The sequence below is a fragment of the Bos taurus genome, chromosome 7, assembly GCF_002263795.3.
Source record: "Bos taurus isolate L1 Dominette 01449 registration number 42190680 breed Hereford chromosome 7, ARS-UCD2.0, whole genome shotgun sequence".
Classification (NCBI taxonomy): Eukaryota; Metazoa; Chordata; class Mammalia; order Artiodactyla; family Bovidae; genus Bos; species Bos taurus.
Genome location: NC_037334.1, coordinates 32,777,196 through 32,800,579, shown reverse-complemented (window position 1 = coordinate 32,800,579; position 23,384 = coordinate 32,777,196). Strand labels below are relative to the sequence as shown.

Sequence of the window (23,384 nt, the reverse complement as noted above, 5' to 3'; positions counted from 1 at the left end):
ACTTCATAGCAAATAGATGGGGAAACAATGGAAACAGTGACAGACTTTATTTTCTTGGGGTCTAAAATCACTTCAGATGGTGACTGCAGGCATGAAATTAAGACACTTGCTCCTTGAAAGAAAAGCTATGACCAACCTAGACAGCATATTAAAAAGTAGAGGCATTACTTTGCCAGTAAAGGTCTCTCTAATCAAAGCTATGGTTTTTCCAGTGATCATGTATGGATGTGAGAGTTGGACTATAAAGAAAGCTGAGTGCTGAAGAATTGATGCTTTTGAACTGTGGTGTTGGAGAAGACTCTTGAGAGTCCCTTGGACTTCAAGGAGATCCAACCAGTCCATCCTAAAGAAAATCAGTCCTGAATATTCATTGGAAGGACTGATGTTGAAGCTGAAACTCCAATACTTTGGCCACTTGATATGAAGAACTGACTCATTGGAAAAGACTCTGATGCTGGGTAAGACTGAAGGCAGGAGGAGAAGGGGACGACAGAGGATGAGATAGTGGATGGCATCTCCAACTCAATGGACATGAGTTTGAGCAAGCTCCAGGAGTTGGTGATAGATGGGGAAACCTGGCATGCTGCAGTCCATGGGGTTGCAAAAAATCGGACATGACTGAGTGGCTGAACTGAACTGAATTGAGTCTCAGTGGTCAGACAAGCAAAAGAAATAATCCAAATTGGAAAGGAGAAATATAAGTGTTACTGTTTGCAGGTGATACGATACTATAAAAAATCCTCTTAACCCCTACAAATGTCTAAGAACTCATCAGTGACTTCAGTACAATTACAGGATGCAAAATTAATATATAGAAATCTGTCATGTATTTATTGAATATATATTAAAGTAAAATATCAGAATGAGAAATTTTTAAAATATCATATATAATTACATCAAAAGAATTAAAATACCTTGGAATAAGTTTAACTAAAGTGATAAAAAATCTGTACTTGAAAAGTTATAAGACACTGATGGAAGTACTTGAAGATAACACATACATATGAGACAATATACTGTGCTCATGGATTAGAATAACTAATATTGTTAAAATGAGAATACTATCCAAGGCAATCTAGAGATGCAATGCAGCTGTAATCAAAATAACAATGATATTTTTCAGAGAACTAAAATAAATAATTTTAAAACTTATGTGGAAACAAAAAATATCCCAGAGACCAAAAAATTCTTGAGAAAGAACATCACTGGAAGAATCAGGCTCCCTGACTTCAGACTGTACTACAAAGCTATAGTAATAAAAGCAGTGTGGTACTGGTACAAAATCAGACATTTAATCAGCGGAAGAGAATGGATAGTCCAGAGATAAACCTATGTACTTATGGTCAATTAATCTACAATAAAAAAGGCAAGAATCCACAATGAAGAAAAGACAGTTTTTTTCAAAAACTGTACTCAGAAAACTGGAAAGTTACATGAACACATGTATACCTGTGGCAGATTTATTTCGATATTTGCAAAACTAATACAAATTTGTAAAGTTTTAAAACAAAATAAAATTCAAAATAGTCTCCAAAAAAAAAAAAGGATGACATTAGAATATTTTCTCATACTATATACAAAAATAAACTGACAATGAGTTAAAGTTCTAAATATAAGACCAGACACCATAAAACTCCCAGCAGAGAACATAGGCAGAAAACTCTTGAACGTATATCATAGCCTTCTTTGTTTGGATCTGTCTCCTATGGCATAAGAAATAAAAGCAAAAATAAACAAATGTGACCTAATTTAACTTAAAAGCTTTTGCATAGCAAAATAAACCATCAACAAAATGAAAAGGCAATCTACTGAATGAAAATTAATTGTAAATGACATGACCAATAAGGAGTTAATCTATCATATTTAAGTAGCTCATACAAGTCAAACATGCAAACACATGACCCAATTAAAAAATGATAGAACATATGAATAGACGTTTTCCCAAAGAAGACATACAGATAACGAACAGGCACAGGGAAAGATGTGTGATATCAGCAATCATCAGAGAAATGCAAATCAAAACCAAAATGAATTACCTTCTCCCCCTTCTCAGAATAACTAACATCAAAAACCAAAAATAACAAATGTTGGGGAGGATATGACAAAAAAGGAACACTTGTATGCTATTGATGGTAATGTAAATTGGTACAGCCACTATAGCAAACCATATAGTTTCCTCAAAAGAACCAAAAAGATAAACTACCATGTGATTAACCAATTCCACTTCTGTGTATGTATCTGAACTAAAAAAAAAAAAAACAAACTAATTCAAAACATGCATACCCCAATGTTCATAGCACCATTATTTTTCATAGTCAAAATATGGAAGCACCCCAAGTGCAGACGAATGTATAAAGAATATATATATATATATATACACACACACACACACACATACACACACACACACACACACACGTACACACATATATACAGTAGCATAGTACTCAGCCATACAGAAGAATGAAATCTTGCCATTCAACAATATGGATGGACTGACAGCATTATGCTAAGTGAAATGTCAGACAAAGCCAAATAGTGTGCGATTTTACTTGTATGTGGCATCTAAAACACAAAATAAACGAACAAACATAACTAAACAGAAACAGAGTCATAGATATAGAGAACAAATAGGTGGTTGCCAGAGAGGAGGGGTGGTGGGGAGAGAAATAGGCAGATTAAGAAGCACGAAATTTCAGTTAATAGTCATAGGTATGAAATGTATAATATGGGGAATATGGTAAATATAGTTTCTTTGCATGTTGAGAAATTATAACTAGACTTATCATGGTGATCATTTTGTATAGTTAGAAATATCAGATTAATATGTGGTAACCAGGAGATAACTTAGTGTTGTAGGTCAATTATACTTCAGAAGAAAGAAAGAAAAACTTCAAACGTGGCAGCAGCTATGGCTAGAAGAGCCGGGCTGGGGCCCATGGCGGAGGTGGAGGCTTGTATTGGGAACGTGGTGGGTAGGGAAGGGGGAGAAAGATGGTGACATCTGGAGCAAATGGGCCGGTTTGGCCACGGCTTCAGCTTCCAATCTGCTTAAGTTTATTGAGAAGATCGCGCTCCAGAAGCAGTGTCAGGCCGAGGAGACGGTGGCCTTCGAGGAGGTGATGATGGACTTTGGCTCTATCGAGTTACAGGCCCAAAAACTGGGGCTGGCATACACAAGGAGCTCCTATTATAGTGGCTCTCTGCCCAACGTGAACCAGGTTGGCTGTGGCCTGGCTGAGTTCCAGGGTCCCTTCCACTCACCTCTGGATTCATCTTGGAGCACTCGGCACCACGGGCTGGTGGAACAGGTGCAGCGAGATCCCCGAAGAATGGTGTCCCCACTTCACCGCTACCCCCGCCACATTGACAGCTCTCCCTATTGTCCTATTTATCTCCTTCCCCGGAGTCCAGTGAGTGGAGGACAATGCCCTGGGGCAATTTCCCTGCAGAGAAGGGGCAGTTGTTTCGACTACCATCTGCCCTTAAGCGAACAAGCTCTGACTCTGTCCTTCACACAAGAATGATGAACCCCAGCCCTCCAGACACCTATCTAGGCCCTGCACCCACTAGGGTCCTGCCGATCAGCCGTGGAGGTTTTCTGGATGGCAGGATGGACTCCAAAGTCCCATCTGTTGAGGAGAACTTGCTAGATGGTAAGCACTTGCTGAAACCATGGGATGCTAAGAAGCTGTCCTCATCCTCCTCCCGACTTCGGTCCTGTGAAGTCCCTGGAATTAACATCTCCCCGTCTCCTGACCAGCCTGCTACTGTGCCTGTCCTCCTACCTGCCATGAACACAGGAGGCTCCTTACCTGACCTCACCACCCTGCACTTTCCCCACCACTGCCCACCCCATGGACCCAGAGGAGACAGCATATTTCAGCCTGAGTGGGGGCAACAGTCCCTCCAGTTTGACCCACACCATGACCCATCTGGGCATCAGTGGGGGCCTGGGCCTGAGCTATGATGTGCCAGGACTTCATTCACTTCTCAGCCACCCATCCTTGCAGTCCTCCCTAAGCAATCCCAAACTCCAGGCTTCCCTGAGCAGTCCTCAGCCCCAGCTCCAGGGCTCCCACAGTCACCCCTCATGACTACTTGCCTTCTCCTTGGCCCACCATGCACTGCCCACCACCTCCCTGGGTCACCCCTTGCTCAGTGCCCTGCCCCTCTTCTCCTCCTCTTCCTCCTCTTCTGCTTCATCTCTGGTTCTGCCCTCCCTGCCAACACCCACCCCCACCCCTGCCTTACTCAGCTTCTGCCCCCAGGGCCTTCCCCTACCACGGCCATGTGCCCCTCAGTCCCCATAGTTTGTGGGCCCAGCCAATGCCAGAAGGTCCCAACAGCAACTGCCCAAACAGTTTTTGCCAACAATGTCACCCACCTTGTCTTCCATCACTCAGGGTGTCCCCCTGGATAGCAGTAAGCTGCCCACCAACCAGTGGCTGCCTCCATATCCATTACAGCCTCCCAGGTTTCATTCTGCCCACCCAGCCACCCTCCCCAAAGCCTCTGCAGCAGCCAGGGCTGCCCTCGCAGGCCTGCTCAGTGCAGCCCTCAGGGTGTCAGCCCCTGGGCAGGCAGCTACAGTATGGGACACTGTACCCAGCCAGCCCCAGTGAGCGTGGGCAACTGTCTTACCACCAATCGATGAGTGACTTCAGCCTGGGGAACCTGGAGCAGTTCAGCATGGAGAACCCATGCTGGTGCTGGATCCCCCTGGCTTTTCCAAAGAGCCTGGATTCTTAGGGGATGAGAGGACAGTGAGTGACCCCCAGGACCCTCATGCCCTCAACCACGAGAATGTAACCCACTGTTCCCACTATGGCTCAGGGCCTAACATCATCCTCACAGGAGATGCCTCCCCAGGCTTCTACAAGGAGATTGCAGCGGCCCTGGCCTGAGTGCTGGGCTTCAAGGTGTCAGCAGCTGGGCTGGGGCTGGGGCTGGGGCTGGAGGAGGAGCTGCACATGGAGCCACTGGGCCTGGAGGGGCTCAGCACTCTGAGCAACCCCTGCACCTTGCTGCCTGACCCGGCTGTGGAGGACTTGTTCTGCAGTGACCAGCTGCAGTGAGGCCGCCTCATTGCCATCCCTCTTCTCGGCCCTGTCCATCATCACTGTCCCTTTCCTCCATTCCCCCAACGTGGGGGGCTGGGGGAGCTCAAGGGAGGGCCTAAAGCACTTGTAATTTTGAACCATCTGTCTGGAGGTCACAGCCTGTTGGAAAATGGCGGGTAGAGGGGAGCCTTGGAGGCAGGGCTTGTCTGGATGCCTAGGGGTGGGCAGAGTGCCAGCCCCTCCTTACCACTCTTCCCCTTACAATGGAGAAGAGAGCCAGAGTAGATATTATTTTTTATTAAATATATGTTAATGGAAAATCCTATTAAATAAAAAAAAGGAAAGAAAGAAAAAACTCATGGAAAAAGAGATTAGCTTTGAGGGTACCAGAAATGAGGATTAAGGAAAGGGGGAATTAGGTGAAGATAATCAAAATATATATGAACTTCCATTTATAAGGTAATACCAGGATTGTAATGTACAACATGATAAATATAATTAACACTGATTTAAGTTATTTATGAAAATTGTTAAAAGAGTAAATCCTAAGAGTTCTCATCTCAAGAAAAAACTTTTTTATATTTTTTTACAATTTTGTGTCTATAGGTGATAATGGATATGCACCAAACTTATTGTGCTAATCATTTCATGATGTATGTAAGTCAAATCATTATGCTGTTTACATTAAATTTATCCAGTTCTCTTTGTCAATTACATCTTGATAGAATTGGAAGAATAAAATAGTATCACTTTTGTGAGAAGTTATTCTTAGCAAAACTAAGGTAGTAACTCATTATGGGTATACAGATAAAAATTATAAAATAAAATTGTTTTTATTATGGTTTAAAAATAAAGTAAAATAAAAATAAAATAGATTCCTAAGAAAGCTTTAGTTTTGCTTTAGTTTTAACACCAGGCCTTTAGTAATGATTTCTCTTTTAAAAGATGTATATTTGGAAATCATCTGTTAGTTACTACTCCTGTGGTGATTTAGATTATTAAAAACTTGTTCAACATTACTTTTTCCTGTTTTGCAAACTCTCAAAAAGAGACTTAACTGCAGGTGATTTGAGACAATTAAATGCTAAATATCTTTTTATCTCCATATAAAGAGATGTTTTTAGCACTAAAGATAGTAAAACACAGCCATTGCCAGATAACAGATAAAACATTTTGCATCTGATTTCTCAGAGCACCTATTTTAAAGTGCACTTAAATGAAAACAGAAACATACTCATCAAAGTAGCACAATACCAATTTTCAAGAGAATTTTAGAAATGCAGTTCTTTCATAAGATTGTAAAAGGCAAATGAGAATTGTCATTTTGGATTAATATACAAGAACAAAGAAAGGAAATTGACTAAAATGTCTTCCATCTTTAAAATTAAGCAGGATGTGAAAATATTTAAACAGAGTAAGTGCTGAAAGTAAATCAGCTATTTTTAATGTCCTCTGTTGTTCGGTCAGTCAGTTGTGTCCAATTCTTTGTGACCCCATGAACTGCAGCATGCCAAGCTTCTCTGTCCTTCACCATCTCCCAGAGCTCGCTGAAATTCATGTCCATTAGTTGGTGATGCCATACAACCATCTCCTCCTCTGTCTTCCCCTTCTCCCCCTGCCTTCAATCTTTCCCAGCATCAGGGTCTTTTCCAATGAATTGGCTCTTCACAACAGGTGACCAAAGTATTGCAGCTTCAGCATCAGCCCTTCCAATGAACATTCAGGACTGATTCCCTTTAGGATGGACTGGTTGGATCTCCTTGCTGTCCAGGGGACTCTGGAGAGTCTTCTCCAACACCACAGGTCGAAAACATCAATTCTTTGAGGCTCAGCCTTCTTGACAGTCCAACTCTCATTTCCATACATGACTACTGGAAGAACCACAGCTTTGACTAGAGGAACCTTTGTCTGCAAAGTAATGTCTCTGTTTTTTAATATGCTCTCTAGGTTTATCAAAGCTTTTCTTCCAAGTAGCAAGTGTCCTTTGTTTGGATTTACCAGATTTTTAGTGTTAAACCAGACATTTTTATTTAATTTAGATTTATCATTTCTTATACCATCTTATGTGAAAATGCTCAACACAGAGTCACCTTTTCAACGTATTTATCACGTGCTAACAATAATCCAGCATGTATATTAAGATTTTTATCACATAATCTTAAACTCTATAGATTGCTATCATTCTATGATGAAAAAGTTGGAGCATAGGAAATTCAGCGTTCTTGCCCAGTCTCCATTAGGTACTAACTGACAGATTTGGATTTTCAACTAAGAGCTTTCTCCAAAGCCCATGCTCTTTACTCTGTTTATATTCATAAAACTGACTCAGGTCATGTCATTGCAGGAACTAACCTCGCTTGTCTGCTTCCTTTCAAGCCACCCATTCAGTACAGAAATGTGGCAGAATTATAAACAGAAGATTGAGAGAAGGGTTGTGGATATTAGCCCTAAATAATATGTTCCTTGCCGACCCAGTGCTCTGTCTCTGTTCTACCTTCCACCAGTTGTCCTAGGAAAAAATCATCTGGAACAATTGAGTCTTCAGTGAAAAAACTCATAGCCTTCTTGGCACTTTCTGTTTTTCTTGTACTCAGCCTCACACCTCTCTGTAGACAGTTTTGCTTCAGTAGAGAGACTTGATAGAGATTGGATGTTACAGTAGAGTGTGAAGTTTGTTATTTAAGCTTCCTCTTGAGAGCTGGCATCAAGCAGGTGCTATTCTAGTCAATGTTGTTGACCTCTACAAAATCTGCTGTTTGGGAGTGATAAAAAGAAGGATTATTAAAAATCTCAGAGCTGATTTATTGAGTTAAAATTTCCACTGCTATATTAACCTAATAAGGAATGGCTGTAAGTAACACTGTGCTATTAAGGTCAGTATCCAAAACAGAATGCAGTTTCTCCTAGGTCAAGGAAAGACGAATTTCATTTCACTTTATGTTAACTAAGTATAGAAATTCCACAGCTATTAGTCATATGGCCAAGAAGATTGCTTAACTGTCTGAGGCTTTCTTAATGTTTCCTCTTTATAAATCATAACCAGTAGCACTCATTTATGAGAAGAAATGATGTGTCTAAATGAATTTCAAAGCTGTTGTTATAAGGGTATTATGAGATACATTGTTTCTTCACTTAATGTAAGTTAACTAATTAAAGCCAGAGAAAAGCTAACCACATTTTTGACCATGAATTCATTCATCTTTACTCATTTATGGGTTAATACATATCTTTGTGTAATATATTCCTATTGTTACAATAAAATGTCTATTGCTGCTAATACTAGAAATATAGCAATTAACAAGGTAGATCATAAATATAGCCTTTACAGGAGTTAAATTTTGGTTTACATATTAAAGAGGACTTCTTTTCCTATTAAAAATTTAATAGGAAGCAATTTATCATTGACTTAGACCAATTCAATATGTAATTGTAGCTGTCCATATAAAAGAATTTATGCCATGACCTGAGTTACCTTTAAATGTTACAGGGCATATGTGAAAAATAAATAAATACCTTGACCGACCTGTGATAATGTCTTCAGGACAGAGTACCTCATTAGGCAGTCATAAGTTATATAATTATATTCATATGCATTTCACTGTAATTGGATAGTGTACCAAATTAAATAGATCAGTAATGTTGTTGAACATATTTCAGTACTTTCAGAACAGAAAAGTACAGAAAGACATTCTGGTTGTTTTTGGGCCTATTAATGTTATACATAATTATAATCTAATTAGTTATCACATAAATTCCACCTGGTATTTTACAACAGGACAATCACATGAAAGTCTTTATCAAGACTATTACGTTTCTTTAAAAACCAGAAACTTTCAAAGATGTGACAACTTATTATTAAACATAAATATTTAAAAAAAAAAGATACTCAGAGAAAGAAATGCCAAACAATTTATCCAAAGTTCTCAAGTTATTTTCCCTAGATTTACATTATTTAAAAAAAGTCTTAGTTACTCAGTTGTGTCCAGCTCTTTGCAACCCCATGGACTGTAGCCTACTAGGCTCCTCTGTCCATGGAATTTTCCAGGCAAGAATATTGGATTAGATTGCCATTCCCTTCTCTAGGGGATCTTCCTAACCCAGGGATCAAACCCAGGTCTCCTGCATTGCAGGCAAATTCTTTACTGTCTGAGCCACCAGGGAAACCCTCTTGAACATTTAGCATAACTTTAGTGTTTTTATATAAGTAATAAAAAATCAAACTGAAATTATGTATATATAATCGGAGAAGGCGATGGGACCCCACCCCAGTACTCTTGCCTGGAAAATCCCATGGACAGAGGAGCCTGGTAGGCTGCAGTCCATGGGGTCGCTAAGAGTTGGACATGACTGAGTGACTTCACTTTCACTTTTTACTTTCATGCATTGGAGAAGGCAATGGCAACCCACTCCAGTGCTATACACATATTTACTTGAAAGAGGATTCTGAGCACTCACTACCATGCTGAACTGGCTGTACAGTGATGTATACATTGAATTTCCTGACCTAGAAAACTTCCAAGTTGAGCCATCAACCATTCACTGTACTAAATGACTAAATGCAGTAACAGTCAAGCCCAGATGTTGTATTAATTTTCAAAACAGGAAGAACAAATTGACCAAAGCAGAGAGAGTCTACAGAGGTAGTATCAAAATGTAGATAGTGCTGGGGCAGGTGGTAAGACAGAACAGGTGACAAAGGCTAGAGCAGTTGAACTTGACCAGTGCTTGAAAGCTCTCAAATCCAAACTGATCCATAGAGCATAGTGTACTATAATTGGGAATATAATTGGGTCAGTCCCCATTCCACTCTCACCTCCACCACTAGATGTTTGCTGCCAATATTCTACTGTTCTTTGGCATGAAGTATTGCATTTTTTTAATGTTTTCATAGTATTTTCATTCATTTTTAATTGTGTTACAGAGTTAAGACTTTTTTCCAATAATATCTCATATAACACATATTCTCTGAAAAATTTTTTGACACATTTGACAGTGTCTGCCTACACAACTTGACTGCAAATAATAAAGCAATGTGACACCTTCTTTGTTTCAATATCTGTGGATACTTCTCCACTATCGTCAAGTATAGATGTTGCTTTGTGGAAGGGTAAAGCCAGCCTTGCCCTGGTCCTGGTGCTGCTAGAGAAGACTTGAGAGTCCCTTGGACTGCAAGGAGATCAAACCAGTCAATCCTAAAGAAATCAACCCTGAATTTTCATTGGAAGGACTGATGCTAAAACTGGAGCTCCAGTACTCTTTGGCCACCTGATGCAAAAAGCCAAGTCGTTGGAAAAGACCCTGATGCTGGGAAAGATTAAAGGCAAAAGGAGAAGGGGATGGCAGAGGATGAGATGGTTAGAGAGAGACAGCATCACCAACTCAATGGACATGAATTTGAGCAAACTCTGGGAGACAATGGAGGACAGAGGAACCTGGAATTCTACTGCCACGGGGTTGCAGAGTCAGTTATGACTTAGTGACTGAACAACAAAGCCAGTTGTAAAATATTTACCACTTGAAAATGACTCATTTTTTTCTATTAAAATACTTGAAGAATTTTGTTTTATTCTTTACAATTAAAAAAAATGTAGTGAGGTTATACATTTCTGGAAGTTGTCCTATATTATGTTTTTTCCTGAAAATACATAAATACCCTGTTCATTTGTAATTTCAGTTTTTCCTTCATCCTAGGGATATTTTACTGTATCCTATCTTGAATAATTCTGGTTCATTTGTTCATCTCATTATTGTGTTATATCAGTTGGTCTTTTTTAAAAATCTATTGTCTTCTAATTATATACTTATCTCTTGCTTTACACTTAAATCATTATGCCAGTTTTTCAATTTGAAACTTTATTCTGGCTTTTCTGGTTATGATTTATTTATCCTGTTTGACCTTTTAGAGACATTTTATTTTCTTCTGCTCTTAATTCTCCATTTTTATTCCTTTTCATTGACTCATCAGCTTGTTTTAAGAGTTCTTGTTTTACTGAATCTAGTTGCTTAAATTCTATAGTATGAAAGATTCTCATGTAGTTGTTCTTCTGTTCCTCGGACTATGTTAAATTTCAAACAAAGTTTCTTTATTCATTCTGCTTTGTTTTACTCATATATCTACCTTTTTTTCCCCATTGTTCTTGTTTAATTTGAGATTTATATTTGTACCTTAGTATATTTTGCTATAGGTGAATTTACTCTAGCAGTCTGTTTCTCCCTTGGTTTTTTGGTAGCTAAATAACTCCCTCTTCCTCATCTACTTTGGAAAGAAAAGTCAACCTCCTAATCTCTGGAACCTCTGAATATGTTATCTTAAGTATCAAAATGTGGAAAGAGCTTTTGCAGATGGAATTAAGTTAAGAATTTTAAAATGAGATTATCATGAATTACATTTTGGGGTTGATATAATAACAAGCGTCCTTCCTTATGAGAGGGGAGTGGGAGAGTAATAGAGCGGAGATGTTAACAGTGGATGCAGAATGTAGAGTTATATATTTTGAAGTTGAAGGAAGGAGACAATAGCTAAGGAATGCAGGCCACCTCTAAAGCCTGGAAAGTGGAAAGGGAACAGATTCTTCCCTAAAGCCTCCAGATAAAATGAATCCTGTTAACATCCTGATTTTAAGCTATAAAACTCATTTTGGACTACTGACCTCCAAAACTTTAAGATAATTTGTATTTTAAGCCACAGAATTGTGATAGTTTGCTACAACAGCAATAAGAAACTAATACAGTAAGGAATCTTTAGAACAAGTCTTTCTCTTAAATCTAGACCTAATCTGACCTATTTTACTTGGGGCACAGATTATTTTTTCTATTTTTCCTTTTTTAAAAATGACTGACTCTTGAGTTAATAATTCTCCTTAGTCACTAGCCTGTTTAAGATTACTTGTAATTATTTTGCTGAATTACACTTTCTTTTTATCTGTGATCAACAGTTCCTTCTTGATGGCCCACTCTACAGGCATATATCTTAATGGGCTTGATTTCTATTCTTGAAATTCTGAAGATAGAAGTAAGAAAGTATATACCTACCATGTTTTGCTTATCCATTCTTAAGTTGGAGACTAAACTAAAATTTCAACTCCCTAATAGTTGAATCCTGTGATTATTACCCTTGTAAAGATTCCTATGTGGAATGAGATTACAGTATCATGGGTTATAGCTTATTTGATTTTATAAGATGTTGACTATTTATTTCCCAACACAAGTACACAGGTCAGTACCTTATTTTAGGTCATAAAGTTTGCTTTTTCACCAAGTACTTAACAATCATTTGTATAGTTTGATTTATATTTTTTATCAATTTTATGTATGTAAAAAAGTATCTAACCTTTGTTTTTCCTTTTTCTGATAGTTAACAAGACTAGGAATTTCTTGGTAAATGTGCCTACCATACAGTGGTAATGAGAAGGCTGAGCCCATGGTAAGTGAGAAAACTCTCAGGGGTATGGTTTACTGGGGGTAAAGAACACAGAAGGGAGGCTTGATCCTGGGCTGATTCTATTGTAACTGCTGAACTTGGAAGTAAACATTTATTGTCTCTAGGAGAAGAGGCATGTTCAGAGGTGAGCAGGAGGTAGAATGGAGCTCACTGTAGAGTTCAAATCCTGTACAGATCCCAGCTATTTCCAGAAGACATAGACTAAGGCCTGGAACAAGAAGCCTAGAACATGAGACCTTCAGGCTTCACAAGGACATGATTCATGGGGAGGGCCAGTGGGGTGTGAAGACTGGGGCTTCCTCTTTCTCCATTCCTCTGGGAAAGTGACAAAGAAAAGAGTGGCATGAGACAGTAGCTTTTAAAAATACACGAGAGTATTCTCAATAGTGGAGTAAATTTATTAATGTTAGAATTGTGTGGAATTATGAGATATTCTCACATCTAGACCTACATTGCAACATACACCTCACATATAATTTGTATTTGACATAAGTTCAGTAGTACACTAATACAATATGTATTAGTAGACATATCTGTGAGACAGGCATGGTTCTAAGCCTAGTGCTCTCAGATACAGCCTTATCCTCAGCTCTGGGAAAATTCAGTAATGTGGTTATCACCCTGGAAACATAAAATATTTTCTTCATTTAATCCATGTCATCTATCCTCTAGCTTTGATATCAGGTGCAAGAAATAAAAATTCAAGTTAATGGTAGAGTTTTTGTTGGATAAAAGGAATCACCCTAGTCAATGGGCTGCCATAGTCTTGCCATCTAGTGAATACTAGCTGAGCCCTGGAGTGTAAGGATGTAACTCATAGGTCATAGAATCCTGCTGAGATCCTAGTGACTTATGACTTACATCATAATGCCTCTGAAGTACTGGTCAGGACAGTGATTTGGTGAGGAGACAGACTTTCAAATGAGTTGTTCTTGAATGTACTAATTTGATTCTTTGTCATTATCAGCTGACTCTGGCTGCAGAATTTCAGGAAGAAAGTTACCTGATTTGAATCACTCTCCAAAGAGTTGAACCATGAAAGAGAAACAAAAAAGGAAACGTGGAAACAATATACTCCTCTAGGCTTGCAAAGATGTCAAGAGGTATGTGTTAAGCCTATTTACTGAGCATAGGGAACTGCGTTCTGAAGAAAGAAGGGAAACATTTCCTATTTGTGGTGAGGGAGGAAGGGAAAGAGGGAGAGGAAGATGCATGTAAGCTGGTCTTTCTGGGACTCCAGGTGGTCTGAGACTAAAGAGAAATGTTAGATGATCAGGTCTTTGTCTCTGCTGCTTTGGACTTAAGCTACCTATACCATATCACTCTTGAGTTACTGTCACATATGTAGTGGTTGATTAGTATAATTTTTTTTCAAAAATATTTTTCCTTGTATTTGACTTCTACCTAAGACTGAGGGTTAAATAAGTCATGTTCTTATACATTTTCCAATAGTACTTTCTCTTGTTAATGAAGAAGAAAGTGTGACTGATAAAGTAGAGGGGAAAATTGGGGAAAATATTTAAACATTAAATCTGGTTATGCAGGGTTGAGAGAATAAAGTCATATAGAATTTACTCATAAAAGAATTCTTTTAAGGAAAAAAAAAATCCACACAACACACGCAAAACACCATTAAAGCAAATGGTTGACTTGAAGAGCAAGTTGGACTCTTTCTTTTAAAAAAGGGGAGGGGAAGAGAAATTGAAATAGTTCTGGTTACTAAGGAGGTTCACAGTAGACAGGTAACTACTATGAGAAGTAATCATTGCTCAACGAGAGGAGAAAGACAAATTGGAGCCTACCCTAAAGCTTTGAGCAATAGCTCATACCCATGAAAGGAATTTAATATTTCCAAGGGCATGTTACATAATGAGGAAGCTGTGAAAGCAGTAACAGTTTAAAACAGACAAATGGACATTTCTCTAAAGAAGACATACAAATGATCAATAAACACATGAAAAAGTGTTCAACATCATTCATTATTAGAGAAATGCAAGTCAAATCTGCAATGAGATATCACCTCACACAGGTCAGAATGGCCAACATCAAAAAAATCTAGTAACAATAAATGCTGGAGAGGGTGTGGAGAAAAGGAAACTCTCTTGTACAGTTGGTGGGAGTGTAAATTGATACAGGCACTCTAGAGAACTGAAAACACTAAGAATAAAGCTACCATATGACCCAGCAATCTTACTACTGGGCATATACCCTGAGAAAATCACAATTCAAAAATACACATGTACCTCCAGTGTTTATTGCAGTAATATTTACAGTAGCTAGGACATGGAAGCAACCTAGGTGTCCATTGACAGGTGACTGGATAAAGAAATTGTGGTATATGTATATTTATGTGTGTGCATTTAGTATTACTTAGCCATAAAAAGGAATGAATGTGAGTTGGTTCTAGTGAGGTATATGAACCTAGAGCCTGTTATACAGAGTGAAGTAAGTCAAAGAGAAAAACAAATATCATATATTAATGTGTATATATATATAGTGTCTAGAAAACGGTACTGATGAACCTGTTTGCAGGGCAGCAGTAGAGATGTCAACAGAGGACATACTTGTGGGCGCAGAGGGGGAAGGTAGAGGGTGGGATGAATTGAGAGAGCAGCATTGAAACATATATATTACCATATGTAAAATAGATACTAGTGAGAAGATGCTGTATAACACAGGGAGCTCAAACCTGTGCTCTGTGACAACATAGAGGGCTAGAATGTGGTGGAGAGTGGGAAGGAGGTTCAGAGGGGAGAGGATATATATATACTTATAGCTGATTTACATTGTCATACAGCAGAACCCAACACAACATTGTAAATCAGTCATTTTCCAAATAAAAATGAATAAAACAGGCAAAACGTAGTGGTATCCTCAAGATCTAGTCTTGAGATGAGGTCATCTAGTTCAGTACCACATCACATCCATCACATCCAGGGCTCGCACAGTCATCCATATACAGACCCATCTGCACTAGCTATCTTCATCATTCATTTCCTTACAATATCCCACATGCACCCAAAGTCTCTGTGCTCTATTTTTATCCTGGTAGGTACAAACAGTGATAATTTTTCTGACTTCTAAAATTCTAGACTAATTATATTTATTTTTTTAAATCATGTAAATAAAAGTGTACAATTTATACTTTGTGACTGGTTTCACTCATTTCTATATTTGTGAACTTCTTGTTGCCTGGGATTTTAGTTTCTTCATTCTTGATGTATATCTTCCATTGAAGCATTTGAGTTCTTTTCATTCTAGGGCTACTATAAACAGTGATGTGAATATTATATTGTATTATACTATATATATTTTGCCCTTATGGCATATTTCTGGTTGGCAAATATGTGAGAGTTAAACTGCTAAGCAATATTGCATTGGAACCTGGAATGTTAGGTCCATGAATCAAGGTAAACTGGAAGTGGTCAAACAGGAGATAGAAAGGGTGAACATCGACATTTTAGGAATCAGTGAGCTAAAATGGACTGGAATGGATGAATTTAACTCAGATGACCATTATATCTACTACTGTGGGCAGGAATCCCTTAGAAGAAACAGAGTAGCCATCACGGTCAACAAGAGTCAGAAATGCAGTACTAGGATGCAATCTCAAAAATGACAGAATGATCTCTGTTCATTTTGAAGGCAAACTATTCAACATCACAATAATCCAAGTCTATGCCCTGACCAGTAATGCTGAAGAAGCAAAGTTGAATGGTTCTATGAAGACCTACAAGACCTTCTAGAACTAACACCCAAAAAAGATGTCCTTTTCATTATAGGGGACCGGAATGCAAAAGTAGGAAGTCAAGAAACACCTGGAGTAACAGGCAAATTTGGCCTTGGAGCAGAGAATGAAGCACAGCAAAGGCTAACAGAGTTTTGCCAAGAGAACACACTGGTCATAGCAAACACCCTCTTCCAACAACACCAGAGAAGACTCTACACATGGACATCACCAGATGGCCAACACCGAAATCAGATTGATTATATTCTTTGCAGCCACAGATGGAAAAACTCTATACAGACAGCAAAAACAAGTCTAGGAGCTGACTGTGACTCAGATCATGAACTCCTTAAGCCAAACTCAGACTTAAATTAAAGAAAGTAGGGAAAACCACTAGACCATTAAGGTATACCTAAATCAAACCCCTTACAATTATACAGTGGAAGTGAGAAATAGATTTAAAGGATTAGATCTGATAGAATACCTGATGAACTATAGATGGACGTTCATGACATTGTATAGGAAACAGGGATCAAAACCATCCCCAAGAAAAAGAAATGCAAAAAGGAATAATGGCTGTCTGAGGAGGACTTACAGATAGCTGTGAAAAAGAAGAGAAGTGAAAAGCAAAGGAGAAAAGGAAAGATATACCCATTTGAATGCAGAGTTCCAAAGAATAGCAAGGAGAGATAGGAAAGCCTTCCTCAGTGATCAGTGCAAAGAAATAGAGCAAAACAATATAAATGGGAAAGACTAGAGATCTCTTCAATAAAATTAGAGATACCAAAGGAACATTTCATGAAAAGGTGGGCACAATAAATGACAGAAATGGTATGGACCTAACAGAAGCAGAAGATATTAAGAAGTGTATTATTAAGTGTATTATTAAGAATACACAGAACTGTACAAAAAAGATCTTCACAACCCAGATAATCTCGATGGTGTGATTACTCACCTAGAGCCAGACATCCTGGAATGTGAAGTCAAATGGGCCTTAGGAAGCATCACTATGAACAAAGTGAGTGAAGGTGATGGAATTCCAGTTGAGCTATTTCCAATCCTAAAAGATGATGCTGTGAAAGTGCTACACTCAATAAGCCAGCAAATTTGGTAACTCAGTGGTGGCCACAGAACTAGAAAAGGTCAGTTTTCATTCTAGTCCCAAAGAAAGGCAATGCCAAATAATTCTCAAACTACCACACAATTGCACTCATCTCGCACGCTAGTAAAGTAATGCTCAGAATTCCCCAAGCCAGGCTTCAGCAATATGTGAGCCGTGAACTTCCTGATGTTCAAGCTGGTTTTAGAAAAGGCAGAGGAACCAGAGATCAAATTGCCAACATCTGCTGGATCATGGAGAAAGCAAGAGAGTTCCAGAAAAACATCTACTTCTGCTTTATTGACTATGCCAAAGACTTTGACTCTGTAGATCACAATAAACTGTGGAAAATTCTTAAAGTGATAGAATACCAGACCACCTGACCTGCCTCTTGAGAAGTCTGTATGCAGGTCAGGAAGGAATAGTTAGAACTGGACATGGAACAACAGAGTGGTTCCAAATAGAAAAAGGAATACATCAAGGCTGTATACTGACACCCTACTTTTTAACTTACCTGCAGAGTACATCATGAGAAATGCTGAGCTAAATGAAGCACAAGCTGGAATCAAGATTACCAGGAGAAATATCAATAGCCTCAGATATGCAGATGACACCACCCTTATGGCAGAAAGTGAAGAAGAACTAAAGAGCCTCTTGATGAAAGTGAAAGAGGAGACTGAAAAAGTTGACTTAAAACTCAACATTCAGAAAACTAAGCTCATGGCATCCAGTCCCATTACTTCATGGCAAATAGATGGGGAAACAATGGAAACAGTGACAGACTTTCTTTTTTGGGTCTCCAAAATCACTGCAGGTGGTGACTGCAGCCATTAAATTAAAAGATGCTTGCTCCTTGGAAGGAAAGTTATGACTAACCTAGACAGCATATTAAAAAGCAGAGACATTACTTTACCAACAAGTTATGTCTAGTCAAGGCTATGGTTTTTCCAGTGGTCACATATGGATATGAGAGTTGGACTGTAAAGAAAGCTGAGTGCCAAAGAATTGATGCTTTTGAACTGTGGTGTTGGAGAAGACTCTTGAGAGTCCCTTGAACTGCAAGGAGATCCAATCAGTCCATCCTAAAGTAAATCAGTCCTGAATATTCATCAGAAGGACTGATGTTGAAGCTGAAACTGCAATACTTTGGCCACCTGATGCGAAGAGCTGACTTATTTGAAAAAGACCCTGATGCTGGGAAAGATTGAAGGCAGGAGGAGAAGGGGATGACAAAGGATGAGATGGTTGCATTGCATCACTGACTCAGTGAACATGAATTTGAATAAACTCTGGGAGTTGGTGATGGATAGGGAGGCCTGGTGTACTGCAGATCATGGGGTCACAGAGAGTCGGACACGACTGACCTACAGAACTGAAATGAAGCCACCAGTCTTCTCAGGTCATACTAGTGGTAAATAATCTGCCTGCCAGTGCAGGAGATTGAGAGATGCAAGTTCCCTCCCTGAATCAGTACGATCCCCTAGAGGAGCTCCTGGCAACCCACTTCAGTATTCTTGCCTGAAGAATCCCATGGACATAGGAGCCTGCGGGCTACACTCCATAGGATCACAAAGAGTCTGACATGCCTAAGGTGACTTAGCACACACGCACGTTAACCAATGGCACTGAGGTTGGTTAATGTTGAAACAGTGACAAAATAATTGAGTATAGTTAATTTTAAAAAACTTGCCTACTGTTTCGTTTGAGATTGTACATCTCTATGAGATAGAGTCCATAGGTAAATATAGAGGGAGATAAATGATACCAAAAATGTTAACCAAGGTTAATGAATATGTGGTGTTTTGCTGTCAGGAGCCAGATGGAAGCACAGATTACTGAAATATGGCAATTCTCCACCCATGTTAAAGATTCAATACAAATAATTATCTCCATGGAGTTGGTGGGGAAAGTAGATTAGGGAGAAGAATGTATAAGAACAGAATGGAACTAATATTCTTATGACTTTTATTCCCTGTTCTAGAAATCTCAAAATTACATGAATATGATCTACCATCAGTGTACTCTCTGGAGTCCAATGCCCTGAACCCTGAAGGAAGAGACATGTCCTCTGAATCAGAATACTTGTCCTGTGACTCCTCTTTTTATACTCCCTTCTTTGCTGGTAAGGATAAAGGAAGAATGTTAGAGTCTAGGCAGATCAGAGCAATGGGTGTTTGAGCATATCTATAGGAATGCAGCTCAACATTTCTACATAGCCCCTGGGGGGATGATGTACTTGAGATCCAGTCATAGTCCTTTCTTTCTCTCTTATTTGGGAGTCTAGGTCTCTGTGTTCCATCATAGGAATTCATCAAAAATACTTTTCACTTTTTTGGGAGGTAGGTGAGGAACCCTGTGCATGTCTTTAGGGGGAAAATGTCATTTATCAAGGCACAATGTCCACAATTGTTATATAATTAGTTAAACCTCAGAGTGAAGGATTAATATAATACTAAATTGTTGCTTATAATACACTAGTACTATCCGACAGTAGAAAATGTAAGAGTTCTGGATTGTCAGTCCACCACATTGAAGAGTCCTATAGATAATGACTTGCTGAAAATGAACTCACACTCTAAAACTATAAAATATAACTCTAAGGTAGATTCTAATATGAACAGCAAGTTTTAATCATAAAGATAATTTAATTGAACAATGTTGTAAGAATAGTAACTAACAATGTTCAAAATTATTAAAACTGTAAGAATACAAAACCCAATCAAGAAAAAAAAGATTACAAAATAGCCAAATAGTAGTTGTAGAAATTTAAAAAATGTTGTTCTAAAACTTATAAAATATGTATATGAGTGAAACAGCAAATTAGACATGGACGAAAACTGATGACAGGATGAGAGAGCTGAAGGATTACCTACAATATAAGTCAGAGAAATAGATGGAGTTATAAAGGAAGGATTCAGACAAAAGAGGGTAAAAAGTGAAAATATGATGTATTGAGGTTTCTGAATAAAATTTTATAAGTAAAACAAAGAGAATAAGACAGATAATCAAAGGGAGGATGGTTAAGCACTTTTCAGAACTGATGAAAGACCTAAATCCTTGGGAATCAAACATTATTAGAAAGCTCATTACAGAATAGGGAAAAGAAAAATCCGTACCTTGGTACACTGTACCACAAAATCAGAATCCCAGTAGCAAAGACCTTACCAAAACTAGAGAGGAATACAGAATAATTACACAGGAATGATGATATTGTCAGACTTTAAGCTTCTTATAGTAATTCAGATGATAGAAATAAAAACCTAATGTCAACAGTGTAAAATAGTGTGTTTAAGAAACAGTCACTCTTCAACCAAAAAGGGGTGAAATTAAGACTTTTTAAAGTCAAAAGCTATGAAAAATAAAGTATTATTCAAAGGATCATATGATACCTTCTAAAGTTCCTGTCTGTTCCCAGTTCCTTAATCCCTTTAGATAATTCCACAACCTAGGGGCTCACATGATCTCCCTCATGTGTATCCTTCATACGGTCAGTGTGTAACACTTTGATGGTCTCGGCAGGATTCACAAAATTACTCATACCTACACACTCTCTCATATAAATCAAACAGATAGATAACTACTTGATCTTTAACAGTACATGACACATAGATCATTCATGATACAGGAGAGACGTACCGCCTTTGTTGTTCAATCACTCAGTTGTGTCTGACTCTCTGTGACCCCATGGACTGCAGCATGCCAGGCTTCCCTGTCCTTTACTATCTCCCGGAGTTTGCTCAAGCTCATGTCCATTAAGTCAGTAATGCCACCCAACCATCTCATCCTCTGTTGTCCCCTTCTCCTCTTGCCTTCAGTCTTTCCCAGAATCAGGGTCTTGTCCAATGAGTCGGGTCTTCACATCACGTGGGCAAAGTATTAGAGCTTCAGCCTCAGCATCAGTCCCTTTTCCTTGCAGTCCAGGGGACTCTCAAGAGTCCTCTCCAACACTGCCATTCAAAAGTATTAATTCTTTAGCGCTCAGCTTTCTTTATGGTTCAACTTTCACGTCCATACATGACTACTAGAAAAACTATAGTTTTGACTAGATGGACCTTTGTCAGCAAAGTAATGTCTCTGTTTTTTAATATACTGTCTAGGTTTGTCGTAGCTTTTATTTCAAGGGTGAAGTGTCTTTTAATTTCGTGGCTGAGATCACCATCTGTTGCAGTGTGACCAATACATCATACTCATGCTACTTTCGCATACAATGACCATCTCATCCCCACATTCACTATGCAAAATTGTTGAAAAAGATAAACTGTGCTCAATAGGACATACAAGGCAATTCTAAAAATTATAGCATACACACCATATTTTCCCATTCCCACACTAACCTGACCCACCAGACATCCTCAGTGACCTGAGACAAAGTAGATATATTTGAGAAATAAAAATTCTGTTGTAATCTTAATTAAAACTTTTAAACAGAGGGAGTGATTTAATGTGTTGTTATTTTATCTGGAACAAGAATTTACCTATTTGCTGAAGCTTGTATATTTAAAGGTATAGTCCTTTCCATTGGAAACTTAGATTAAGAGGAAGTAAGAAAAGTGACTGGGTATATTTTTGATATGTTTAGATCATTGATAGATAGAGGTGATTTAAGAAATACAAAATTTATTTGGGAAAATTCCAAGAACCTAGAATTCATCTGTAAATTGATGAGGTTTCAAGATGGGCTATGATTATGGTGAGTATAAATGAAAAGCTGAGTCAGAGCCCTGTCGGCAGAGGTCACGTCACTGGCCAAGTGATGACCTGTTATTTGATGACCAAGTTAATTCCTGAGAAGGGAGCTGTAGCCAATGTTGGGAGTTAAAAGTCCAGACTCAATCCTGAATATCCTGCTGCAGTCTCCTACTCAACCTTAGGACCCAGCAGTTCCCCCAAAGTTCTGGCAACTCAGGTCTCTGAGTAAGGTTCTACAAGAACAAATAAGTGAAAGATAGAGCTGGGGAGTAGAAATAGATGTCAGTAGATTATTTTCTGTGAATTCTAACTCTTTCAGGAAGCAATAAGATTTTTATATGATCATCCATAGCTGACAATCTGATGTGCTTTACTTATGTACATACACTGAATTTATTCTTCTGATAAATAGAGTAGGAATAACAACACGTACCTGACAACATCCAAGAAATGGAGCCTCTCATAAAGTGAAGGAAATAGTATAGGCCACTCATAGGCAATCAGCCATATGATTCCAGCAAATATATTTGCATACCTGGATTTTAGAACTTTGGAAAAAAACTAGACCATAAATTTCATGATGATAAGTGTCATGTGTGTTATTGTACATATCATGAGCTCAGAAGAAGAAACTGCTGTCTGGAGTTTGACCGTGGCCACAGACAGACAGCAGAGGATTCAGACCGAGATGACATCTCCTGTGCCTCTTCTGTAGACAGACTTATTCATAGTGGTATAGGTGTGGGAAAGAGGAGGTGCTGAGAAGGAATCAGGGCAGTGGGTCAGCACTGATGGTCTAGAATTGGAACTGAGCTCCTTTGCTCAACCATGGCCATGAAAAATGAAAGTGAAAGCCACTCAGTCATGTCTGCCTCTTTGCAACCCTATGGATTGTACAGTCGATGGAATTCCCAGGCCAGAATACTGGAGTAGGTAGCCTTTCCCTTCTCCAGGGGAATCTTCCCAACCCAGGGATCCAACCCAGGTCTCCCACATCGCAGGCAAATTCTTTACCAACTGAGCCAGCCATTTTCCCAATGGGTGCTTAAGGTCTCTGTTTCTGATCAGTGGGAAGAAATGTACCACATAGGTGTCCCTTGTCTTCTTTGAAAGAGATTCTTAAAGGATATGAATGGAAAGGTTACAAACTGAAGAGAAATGTACGAATGCATTTTTAGGAGTCTAGGGCAAGTCTATGAAGTTGTTCATAGTCTATGAAGTCTTCATTTGAACATCTCCAACACCATGGCCCAGAGAAGGCAATGGCACCCCACTCCAGTACTCTTGTCCGGAAAATCCCATGGCAGAGGACCCTGGTAGGCTTCAGTCCATGGGGTCGCTAAGAGTTGGACACGACTGAATGAC

The 23,384-nt window shown here is 38.8% G+C and overlaps 1 protein-coding gene and 1 pseudogene across 2 annotated transcripts in view; both read left to right on the top strand.

The window, feature by feature from the left end:
• The first annotated feature begins 2,994 nt into the window (after positions 1-2,994).
• LOC784563 (CREB-regulated transcription coactivator 2-like) lies at positions 2,995-5,151 on the top strand (annotated as a pseudogene).
• An 8,222-nt stretch (positions 5,152-13,373) lies between these two features.
• FAM170A (family with sequence similarity 170, member A) overlaps positions 13,374-23,384 on the top strand; it is a 52,756-nt gene continuing 42,745 nt past the window's right edge. For both annotated transcript variants that reach the window (XM_024995059.1, XM_015472136.2), the window contains exons 1-2: positions 13,374-13,607; positions 19,312-19,452. In XM_024995059.1, the coding sequence (XP_024850827.1) occupies positions 13,598-13,607; positions 19,312-19,452 (151 nt within the window). In that variant the 5' untranslated portion in view covers positions 13,374-13,597. The remainder of the gene's footprint in view (positions 13,608-19,311; positions 19,453-23,384) is intronic.